The sequence below is a fragment of the Hippopotamus amphibius genome, chromosome 12 (assembly GCF_030028045.1).
Source record: "Hippopotamus amphibius kiboko isolate mHipAmp2 chromosome 12, mHipAmp2.hap2, whole genome shotgun sequence".
Lineage (NCBI taxonomy): Eukaryota > Metazoa > Chordata > Mammalia > Artiodactyla > Hippopotamidae > Hippopotamus > Hippopotamus amphibius.
Window position 1 is genome coordinate 103,045,741 of NC_080197.1, and position 12,025 is coordinate 103,057,765.

Consider the following 12,025-nt stretch of genomic DNA (forward strand, 5'->3'; position numbering starts at 1 on the left):
ACGGTCACAGCTCTCATTCACTCTCCAACCCACTGAAATCTCAATTCTACAGTAAGCATTTCTCTGAAACTGCTCTTTCCAAGACGAAGACTCTCTAATTACAAATTCAAGAAAACCTGTTCAGTCCTTATCCAACGTGACCTTTCTGAACGTCTCCTTGGCACTTGAAACTCATTAAGCTTAAAAAACGAACTTATTTTCTCCACCTGCCACTCCACTCGCTCTTCCTCCAGAGTTTTCTAGCATTTAAATCTCAATTATCCCATTTTCGCAGGCCCAGGGCTGTGAGTTCTCTTCCACATCTCCCTCATACTCATCCAACCATCCCACCCAGCTTCTCGTTTCTACCTCGACCAAACCCTGCGTTTGTGGTTCTCAACCCAGGACACGCATGAAATCACCCGAGGGGCTTTTTAAGAAATATGTGTGCCCAGACTCTACTCCTAAACCAACTCAGATAATCTCAGAGAGTAGGGTTGGGTGTGGGTAATTTTTAGATCTTCAAGTCATTTAAATTAAACCAGGATTGACATCCACTTTTTTTCACATTCTCCTCAATGTAATAGCCCAAGCTCAGCCCTCAGTAGCTCTCCCTGGACCATGGTAGTCCCCGCTACCTTCTCTTCAAACCCGCACTCTCTCTTCTTTAAGAATTTCCATCACATGTTTGCTGATATCTGTGAAACAAAACTTTTTAGTACAATGTTCACATAACTTCTAGAATAAACTTCAATCTCTTTGTGTAACAGATAAAACCTCCCAGAAAAAATGTCTGACATAGTGCCTACCATTTAGTAATTTGAAATATAATGAAGATTTGAAAAAAATCAAAACAAATACGAAACACTGTAAGTCCCTGTGTACCTACTTTTCATTGGTTAGCAGAGTGCCCTGCAAATGCAGGCCATTAAAAAAAATCTATTAAACAGATTTTAAAGACCATTTTAAAGGCAAAACTTCAGCTAAAATTTGATCTACCCAAATACGCTGTGCCTGGCAAGAATTTAATAAGTCAATGAGATGCCAGATAATTGGAATGCCTACACCACTTCTCAGTATCACCCAGTGCAATGAACAAAATCTACTACCTCTACTCTTTTTCAACGTATGATTTATACAAAACAAAAGAGAAGGAAAGGGAGGGAGGGAAAGAGGGAGGGAAAGGAAGGTAGGAAGAAAGAAAACCAGAAAAGAAAGGAGAGGAAGGCAGGTGTGAAAGCAGACGGGCAGACGGACAAACCCTCACCTTAAAAGTAGTACCGTTCTGCGACGGGCTCTCCGTGTGGGTCGGGGGACAGCAGAGGCCCAGGACGCGTCGCCCTCACTTTTCAGCTTCTCTGAGAGGGTCTTCCATCGTTCTGAGTCTCTGCACTTAAGTCAAAACGAGAAAAGGCCGGGCGGTGGGAATGCCACTTGAGATCCTCACACAGGCCGCTTTCCCAGTTGGCTGCATGGCCGTGAACGGAGAAAACAAAACCTTCCAAAGATCACGTCCCACTCCATCCCTGTGCTACCAGCCATCGCGTCTCATCAAGAGTCACAGCCCACGCGCACAACACTGCGCGGCAGCACAGGCCTCGCTGGGGGGAACAACAGGACCAAACTCCCTTTTTTATTCCAACCGCAGATGCAGACCTCTTCCTACCCATGGATGCCTGCCCATGAATGCCAACTCCAAATTAGAAATCTTACATGGTACTGTCTGATGTTAAAACTGGAGGTGTCCACTGTGTTACGGCAACAAGGATGTGTAAAAATAAGATAAAGCTACAGGATGCTATTCCACAAATAGAGGGCTTCAAAAAAAATCATCACAAATCAGCCACTCATTGGCCCATTTCTATTGTGGTACAACATACTGGCGTAGGTGTTTACCAAAGTGATTAAAAAGAATAAGATCGTATGCACACACACACACCCAAATGCACTAGTGAAACCTGAATAAGGTCTCCCTTTGAGTGGATAGTGTTGTACTAATGGCAGTTTCTTGGTTTTGTAAGATGTGATCACTGGGGGAGGATGGGGAAAAGCATACCCAGAAATCTCTGAGCTGTTTTCATAACTTTTTGTAAATCTTCAATTACCTCAAAACAAAAGCTATTTAAAGTAATTCCTAAAGGCTCCATGACAGCCATATTTGATGTTTTAATGAACATTCCCACGCATGGCTGACATCTGAACACCACCCAGCTCAGGGGCGTTCACCCGCCGTGCAGTCCATTCCCCGCGTGTGGTTCCTCCGTACCCCAGCTTCTGCATCCCTGGAACCAGCCTCAGACTGCGTCGTGCTGCAGCACTTACTGTGGAAGACAACCCACGTGTACGTAGCCCCGTGAAGTTCAGACCTGTGCTGTGCGAAGGCCAGCTGTATCGTGAATTTCAAAGCATAAACAGGACACGATTCTTAGAGGACGTCTCGGATATCGCTAGCAGGATTTCGCGAGCTGTGCTCACAGCCAGGATGTGAGGGAGGGGACGAGTATAAATACACCTGTTTCGATCGTTCCTTAGCAAAGAAGCAAGTCAGATACTGGAAGCTGGGGTGTAAATGGCACGGTTTGCCATAGATTTTTATAAAAAGAAGATGGAAGAATTTATGTCAGCTTCCCCATGAACTCAGAGGTTTTCCTGGATGGTAACTGAAGTGCTTTTAAAAGAAAACACTAGAAAACAGATTCTCTGAAAATAACTCATGAAAAAGAGTCCATTTTATATTCCAATTTTATTCACCTTTTCTGAAGAGTCACAACATTAATCTACTGGGGATAATCTAGTTCGTATATTTGAAATTCCATTTATTTTTTCTATTGATATGCACGTATTACTTGTGAATATAATACAGAATTTCCAGTGTTGTTTTAAAGGACACAGTTTAAAAAAATGAGAGGCATGATCTATAATTTCAAACCCAGGACAAATTCATAATTTCCAAAATAACACAGCTTTCCACTTTGTTCAAAAGAAATTAATGACATTATCACTGATGCAGAAACTCTAGCACAACTGTTACTCCTTCCTTCATGAGTTCGGACGGTCTGAACCATCGCAGGATTCTCTCAGAGCCATCTAACCCTATGCATATCAGAGACGGGAGGAAGTCACTTCATTCCAGGGACTTGTGGGACAGCATACTTTAGTTCCACATCAAAGGCATACTTTACAAATTCGACAGTTAACAAATTTTACACTTGCAGGCATTCTGCCGAGAAAAGATTCTGGGTGACCTGTTGGTCTTTGAAAGTTGTTACCGACTTACCCTGGAGGGCTTTGGTCTGTGTGTCAGCCTCCATCACGGAAATCAGCATATACCTAAGCGGCCACGTCAGTGAGCTTTAAAAACACAAAAGACGTCCACACCTTCTCTGATATGAAGGAACTTCTGATGGGACAGTTTCTGAAGTCTCGTCCTGTTAGTCTAAGGTGAGTAAAACACGGGAGCCTCTCCCTTCACCTTCCTTCAGACCATACGTTTACATACGTCACCACAGAACAGCTCTGCAGTTTCCACTCCTCTCTCCCCCCACATCACAAATGAAACAAAATAAATGTGGTATAAAATGATACATTCTGTGAATAACTTAGGGAAAAAGTCCATATGTGTTTAAGGCCTTGAACATAGTTATAAGATTTTCCCGTAGGATTGAAAACCACGAACGTTAAAAGGACTACAAAAAAACGTGGACAAAAACTGACCTAAGAAATTGTTTGAATGGGGCAACTATAAGCAAATATTTATAAATTTGAGACCAAGGAAAAGAACAATTTATTCTACCAACAGACTGAATAAACAGATAGGCATTCAAACAGTCATTGGGATCGAGCAAGAGACAGTCTTTCTAAAATGACAGAAAGGACAGTTTTAATAAAATGCTAGAAGAAACCTAAGTGAATAACTTTCAAGCTAAGAAACCAAAACCCACATGCATCCCTGGCAATTTTTTGAAACTGAAGGTTACCTAAATACTTGACTGCCCGCTGCTGATTTCTGTGATGGGGAAAAGTAAAGATAAACACGAAAGAAAAAGCCCACTTAAAAATAAAAGGAAAAACGGAAAGGGAGAGTACTCTAGAGGTACCAGATAGGCATATATAATGAAAATGGTGATTCAGTTCTAACTACTACCTGTTTAACTGACAGAGAGCTGCAGCAGCGTGTTAGCCTTGGGGAAACGTGTCAGCCTGTCTATACATTCTTATATGATGGATGTATTCAGATAACTATTACTTGCCAACAATAATTATTATCAATGGATATACATTTCCATTCCTTTGACAAAAGCAACGTTAAGATGTTAAAACATGTAGGCTTCCAGAGCTCCAAGATTAGGATACAAATAAATTGTCTCAGTCGACACCATGCCAGAGGAGACGTTCACAAAGGAAACGTCACTGAAGCCGCGTGCCGTCCTCGCCCCTGAACACAGGACCCAGGGCCAGGGCCAGGACAGGAGGCAGTGCACTTGGGAGACTCTCAGAAACAAGAAAAGCAGTCACACTGGGAGCCAAGAGCCCAAAAGGTAAGTGTCCCTGACACCATCCGGAAACGCCAGCTCTTCAGACAGCAGCTTCAAATCCTTTCCGCAAGTGCAATGATACATGCTGAACACAGTTCACATCTGAGGGTATCGTCATGATATGGAAGTTCATGTCCGACTTTGTAAAAGTCTTGATTCCAAGAAGAAGCTGATTACGAGCCATGAAATCCCCCGGAAACAACAGGCTCCGGAGTGCCTCTTCTGAGCTGTATAAAAATTTTCCTGCAAGATCACCTCGTGAGCTATGTTCCTATGCTTAGGTTCAATGTAATCAGCCTTAAGGAGCACTTGATGTCTCCTTGGTTAATGGGTTACCTATAAAAGAAGAAGAAAATGGAATCATTTCATAACAGCCGTCATCTTAAAACTCTACACAGTTAAGCATTAGCAATGAATAGGTAACTCAAAATGCTAGTATTTGCTGTATCAAATAAATTATTGAATTTTAAAGGACTGTATTTAGGTATGTATAGCTTAAGATAATTATTTTCTCTATTATTTCATAGTATCTTTAGTCACTTGCACAATCGTCCAAAGGACCACAGCGCTGTCCAGGAAGACGCTAACTGGTGCTGCTACCCCTTTCAGAGCCACACGGTGACTGTGGAGTCCCTGCTCTTTGCAAAGACTTGGGGGATGCATCCAGAGATCATACACATCATGCGAGGAGTCGCGAAGGACGTCCTTTGGTCTCAGGAGTACAGACACATTTTCAAGAAAGCCCTTGGGATCTGGTTCCATAAAATACATTTTTGAAGTAGTTTAACAGTTGAGTGCTTATGCGACCTCAATGTATTTCAGAAAATGAACTATTCATAAGGCAAAACAAAACAAAAAAATATTTGGGGAGAACAATTAATGATCATACAATCCTTTACTAAACTTTATAGGTGCCCAAAATTTCTCATGAAATTGATTACAACAGTTACTCATGCTATCATAAATATGACTGAGGCAGATTTACACTGGATTTTCACACCAACTCAAGTCCAAAGAACATCTGTATACAGGAAAAAGGAATAACAGATAGCTAGACTACTTGATACATGCCTAGCTATCTCTACATGCACATGGAAGAAAGATGATAGAGACAGAGATTTCTGCTGTCAATGAACTTCTAGTTATGCTCTTAATATCACGGTACTTTGAGTTGCCTGACAGTTCCTTCTCAGCAACGGTTAGAACAAAAAGTGAATTTTTAAAAATTATTGTGGATACTTTGGTTTTATTTCATTAAATGACAGTTACTTATCTTTTCATTAAACATTTGCCAAAAGATTGGTTTTTGTGTGTTTTGTTGTTGTTTTGTTTACTCTTGGCTCAACTATGAAAAGTAGGAACGTTAAACAAAATAAGAAAACCAGCTCTGGACTCTGCGTCGCCACAGCTGGCCTCAGATCACATGACAAAAGGGAGATGTGAGACCCCAACATGGATGTTGCACACAGAAGCAGGCTTCACATTTGTGTCTCCGTGGTCAGCTGTCCTTCCCAAAGGAGGAGCTGCTGCCTGCGTATTTCCAGCTTCTCATTCCCAGGCACAGAGAGGCTGTGGGAGGAACTGACCTGTGGGTGGGAGGATACAAAGGTGAGAGGCCTGCTGGCCTCTGGAGGTTCTGGGAGCAGGGGACACCTGAGCGGAGCAGTGTCATCACCTATGTGTCTGCCACTCAACTGGTCATTTTACACAAGTTCTGTGAGGAGCTCCCTGCCTGGGAGTCGGTGTAAAGAGCAGGCAGGGAGGAAACAGGAATATTTCCACGGACGTGACGTTGCAGGCTGCCGACAGAGACGGCCGATCGTTGTGAAAAATACCGACGTTATTTCTGTGATACACGTTCTTGGTTGACTTCACACAATCTCTGATTTCCACTGGCTGAGAAAATTCACCTGCCTTTTCTGAAAATTCTCTTCATAGGAATCATCATGAAACATAATGTGGGGACAGTGCTTGACGTGACAGGAAAAGAGGACGGGAACAAATGGTTTAGGCTCAGGAGAGGTTCGGGACACGCGACCGGAGGGACACGCGGCGGCGGCTCCAGGAAAGCGAGGGACACGTCCCCTTGAGCCACTACAAGCCCAGGTTCTAAGTACCTATTGGTGGGTACAGCAGACGCGCTCGCACATCCTCGTTCCAAGGTAAGTGTTTCATTCTGCTGGTTTCTATAAAGCCGAGGAGTGATTCTCTCAACTATTTATATACTTAAAGCCTTATTTTCACAGTTTAAAAAACAGACATCAAATTGACAGTGTAATACCAAAGGCTGATACATCTGGAATACATTTTCCTTCCATCCCAACAGAGGAAACACATAAGTACACACAAACACATAACTATACACCCCGTATCCTCAAGACTATCATAAATGTACATTGATTATGCAGTGTTTCTATCAGTTAAAATAACTGCTAGAAAACCACACTTTAAAAATAGTCAAAGAAGTGATTGTCTAAATAAGCGTGGATTGAAACATAACGAGAGCTTTTCTTAGTCTCCCATTTCGTGCACTATTTCCTAGTTTCCTAGTTTATTAATCCTAAAAAACCCCCACATTTTATGAGATGAAGAGTAACGGACAGTTTGTTTCCGGGATGATTTTGCGACTTCTGTAAATTGCTAGGCTTTGCTCAGAGAGGGCTGCCGTGCCTCGGCGTGTAGAGTCCCGGGTGTGGGTCGGTGTGGCAGCGGTGCCGACGACACAGGCCGCGTCACGCGGCCTCAGGGCCCCACTGCTTCCCGTGGCTGTGAGGATCGATATTATATTTATGAAAACCAAGCTCTGCCAACTATGAAGTACTATAAACATAAGAGCTTTAGAGTTGGGATCAGTGTTTCTCAGCGCGTAAATGCTTCATAAGAAAACAGCAGAATGAGCGGATCCCACTCCGAGACGTCCTCTCAAGTGGGAGGACGGCACGTAAGGAACTCAAACAAAGGTAAGTCATCATTTACCCTTTTAAATGAAGCTTAAATATGAACACATATCAACACCCTCCCTGACAACGTCCAGATCTGTACCAAAGGAGATGGCAAAGCCAAGGGTTTAAAAATACACAGATGATTCTGAATGCGGATACATTATCACCAATGTTCATCACCTAATACGCAAGATCCAAATAACACTTTAAAATTAAAATTATTGTCTAAAATTCAACACACACAAAAAAACCTTTGATGATTTATATGCTCATTGAGTCCAAGTGAATCATGTTTAAATTCTGATGTGCTAATGCGGGAAAAATGATTGCCATTTTACCCTTTATAAACGATAAACTGGAACTTCCTGATATGAAAGTGTTGCTTAAATGATATTCATACAACCCAACGTTTAAGAATTTTGCTTTCCTTTAAAAGTAAGTTTTTAGTACACCAAAGTAAGCACTGCCTTATTTTTAGAGCTTAAATATTACTCTCTTTTCACTCAAACCCATCTTTTAGAAAAGGCCAACCCGTAAACGTTTTACCTTCTAAGGAGGCTTTTCAGCACGTTTTCAGTGACTAAAAGCAGGAGGTTGCAATAAAAGCGCTTTTACAGGATAGGAAATAATAGCATTTGCTCCCATGAATTCACTGTCTTCTTGTTCTGAGGGCAACAGATATAAAACACTGCACGAGGGAGAGAAATGGTCCTACGATCACGACGGTCGTGCCTTGAGCTTCACACACGATAATCAGCATCTCAGTAAATCTGCCTTTCCAAAGGCGGTGTTTCACACAGCAGTTCTTTTCCACGCACGCTTTCCTTGCGTGGGCTGCACGCCAGCCAACTCAGTAAGTGAAACTACTCAGCTGCTGAACGCATGCAGTAATCATAACAATAGTTACAACAGTTCTTATTCTTATCATCAGTATTATTTCTAGTCACAAGCACAAAGCTAGCTTGGTCATGAGCCACCAGGTGAAGATGCTGATCATTAAATAAAAAGCACCAGTTAGTTAAGATGAGAGCACCTAGCCCAACAAATCTACTAGAGGGCTCTGATTAGACGCCTCAAGAATTTATGCTACAATCATGTCTTCTATATTAAGTTGAAAAACGAAAACCAGGTAAATAGCATATATGATACTATATTTCAAATTAAGTGACGTCGAGTATTTTATTACTGTTTTCATTTGGTATTTTGACCATTATGGGATCTCCTCTGCTGATCCTCAAGGTAAGGTAAAGTCAAAAGGCTACAAAGGAAAAACACTCAAGCGTCTATTCTGTCCCCAAGTACAAAAGATGCTTTTATAGTCACGGAGTCCGTAGTTCTCTCTCCTTGTTCAAGTCATGCTGCCTAGGCTACCGGTGGGAGCCGCACACGATGCGGACAGCGGGGAGAGACTCGAAGGCGGACGGCGCGGGCCCTGCAGACCGGCTGCCTGGGTTCAAGCCTCCGCCTCCTCACCTTCTGACCCTGTGGCGTTGAACACGTTATTTAAACTCCCTGGGCCTTCGTCTCCCCACGTGAAATGTGAAAATGGTATCATCAGCCCTCACGCGTCTGTTATTGCGATTAAATCAGATAATCCCTGCAAAGTGTCTGTCCGGGCAAGTGCTTTTCAAACATTAACAGGTGGTAGCAGGAGTAACTTCCGAACAAGACATAAAAGGTGACGCAGAGAATACCTATGGCAGGGGGCGTTACTCCTTGTTTCTCTACAAATATTGATTAAATTAGTTACTTTTCTGTGTCTTATAGTAACTGAATTGGCAATCATTCACTTCATATGCTGTTCACCAAAGTCATGTATCAAGAAGGAAGCACCACTGTTTCGGTGGCTTTGGGAGAGAGACTGTCTTTTCAGATAAGGTGACTGAGAGTAAGTAATGGTTAAAAAGGCTATGCTTTGAAGCCAGGCTGTTTGGGGCAATGCTTAGTTCTGCTGGTAACTCAGCATGTGACCTTGAGTAAAACAGCTGTGATATTAGTACCTACACCACAGGGTTGTATGGGTTTACTTGGGAAAAAATAAGTTAATCGGTCAAGTGCTTAGAACTTGTGTTCCAAGGCACACAGTAAGCATCATGTAAGGGGTGACGTACTCAGATACTGTACATCTCCAGGCACCTGACCACACAGAGTTCCTAGTCTCTGCCCTCGACTGTTTCTGAGCACACACACATGTCTCTACAGGAAGCCCGTTATCTGTCTTTCTAATGGACCAGCTGCCTTCAGACTCTGCATGCAGGACAAATATTTAGGAAATTAGTACTACACTTTAAGCATCTCGGCTTAAAAATAAATGTGGTATAATTATGCCAAACGACATGCAGATTTGTAAGTTTCCTTATTCATTATTGATGGTTAGTCTGATGTATTTGAGTTCTATCCCATAGCCCAGATTTTTTTTGAATTTCAGTTGTTCACTTTGCCAGTCTACATAAATTTGTGAAATCACTGCCAAATCGCCACAGCATCAGTGTGACTCTTATAATATTAGCTTAATTTACAAAATATTCTTATTTTTTCCAGTGTGGTCCTTAAAATCTTGTTATGAGGAACTATTGAACAATATTTATATGCCTTTCAACACAAAATGAGTCACATATACACAACAACAGAAGAGACTGCATTATGAACACTACAAGTCAATTTCATTTTTTATAAATTTATTGACTGGCTGCATTGGGTCTTCGTTGCTGTGCGTGGGCTTTCTCTAGTGGCGGCGAGCGGGGGCTACTCTTCGTTGCGGTGCGCAGGCTTCTCATTGCAGTGGCTTCTCTTGTTGCAGAGCATGGGCTCTAGGCGTGCAGGCTTCAGTAGTTGTGCACATGGGCTCAGTGGCTGTGGTTCGCGGGCTCTAGAGTGCAGGCTCAGTCGTTGTGGCGCACGAGGTATGTGGGAACTTTCCAGACCAGGGCTCGAACCCTCGTCCCCTGCATTGGCAGGTGGATTCTTAACTACTGCGCCACCAGGGAAGTCCCCAATTTCATTTTTTAAACAGTTAAATTTTCACTAAAATACTCATGTTATATGAGAGAAACATTTACCTTTGGACTGATGAACATTCTTTAAACAACTGGAAGGCAAGGAATACGTAGCAGTATTTCTGAAAGGACGCAGCGGGTTGAAATGCAGTGCATGTCCGATTTTTATAATACAGCTGCTTAATAACATCATAAACTAACATTCCAATAAATAAATGTAACTTATTCAATACAGGTTAAAAGGAAGTCTAGAATACCCTTATAATCCTAAATGCTGATTTTTTAAATTAGTTAATATCTTTATGGAGGTATAACTGGCATGCATTGTATTAGTTTCAGGTGTATAACATAAGACACTACTACTGAAATCTTTCTGAGTCAGTAACTGGATTCTCAAAGCAATCCCATTTTTTTTTTAAAGCCACTAAATGCTGATTTGAATGAACTTTTCCTTGCTTGGAATATAATTGCTGCTTCACTGCAAATGTATTTTTTTAATGTAGCTCTTACAAATGCATGCATTAAGTTCTCGCTCCACTTTTTGTGTACTAAATGTGCAATTAAGACATCGTTACTCTGCAGTAGCAGGTTTTCTCATTTCAGCTGGAGAAAAGCTGCCATTGAGTCGGTCATAACTGTACATGAATGCACGTGTGCTTTCTTAGAGCACCTTATGCAATGAGGAACTGAAAATGGAAGACGCCTGTGGGTCCGAAAGCATCATTTAAGAGCAAGCGGACCAGACAGCTTTCAGGTGCAGATGAGGCAGTGAGCCAACGGCACATGAGTCGCCTTCACAGACGTACATGCCTGTAAAAAAAATTAAGCCTCTATTTTACTCTCGTGGTGATGGAGCTGATTCCTATAAGCCCTGGAAACTACTGCAGTTTCATACCACAGTGTAATTTCCCTTCCTAAGAAGGGCTGGTGCAGTGGGTTGGTCTCCACAGGCAACAGGTGGGCCACCAAAGCCAGTGTGGTCAACACTCCAACTCGGGTCAACACTGCCGCTAACTGACCTTGTCACCTGTTCTATGAATTCTCGAACGATTTAACAGCCTTGGGTGACTGGAAACAGTCACTTCAAACAACAGAGGATTTCTGTAGTTAGTTGAGTCTAGTTAGGTGGGTCCCGATGTGGAAGCAGAAAATGGCATGGAATCTTCCTAGACTCCCCGGGACGAAACAGAGCACCAGGCTGGCTGCCAGGAGGTGGCCTTGTTCTGATAGGAGTTTGCAACAGTGTTACTACTTCTGGTTTCAGAACTTCTGACAAGTCACTTAAAAATCTGAATCAACATCAAATGCGGCCGGTACTTCAAGTAACACTTTTTGGAAGAGAGGCCATCTTGAATCATAGAGCAACATTATAAAATATTAGAGTACTTTAAAAATGAATGAAATAGACAATGTCTACAAAATTATTAAAAAAAAAAAAATCTCTGACTCTCCAGGGTACATTCACAGCTGCCAAACAAGTTGGCGACACTCAGTGAGTTTCTAATTCCCTTCTATCCCCAAGCTATGATGACTTTTCTTAAGGACTAATTCAAAATGGTATAAAACTTCATCC

The 12,025-nt window shown here is 42.2% G+C and overlaps 1 protein-coding gene across 1 annotated transcript in view; it reads right to left on the minus strand.

Moving 5' to 3' along the window:
* Nucleotides 1-2,755: 2,755 nt before the first annotated feature.
* The window catches only part of TAFA2 (TAFA chemokine like family member 2), a 437,366-nt gene continuing 428,096 nt past the window's right edge, over nt 2,756-12,025 (minus strand). Inside the window, exon 6 of the mRNA XM_057704113.1 lies at nt 2,756-4,850. Within this exon, the coding sequence (XP_057560096.1) occupies nt 4,839-4,850 (12 nt within the window). The 3' untranslated portion in view covers nt 2,756-4,838. The remainder of the gene's footprint in view (nt 4,851-12,025) is intronic.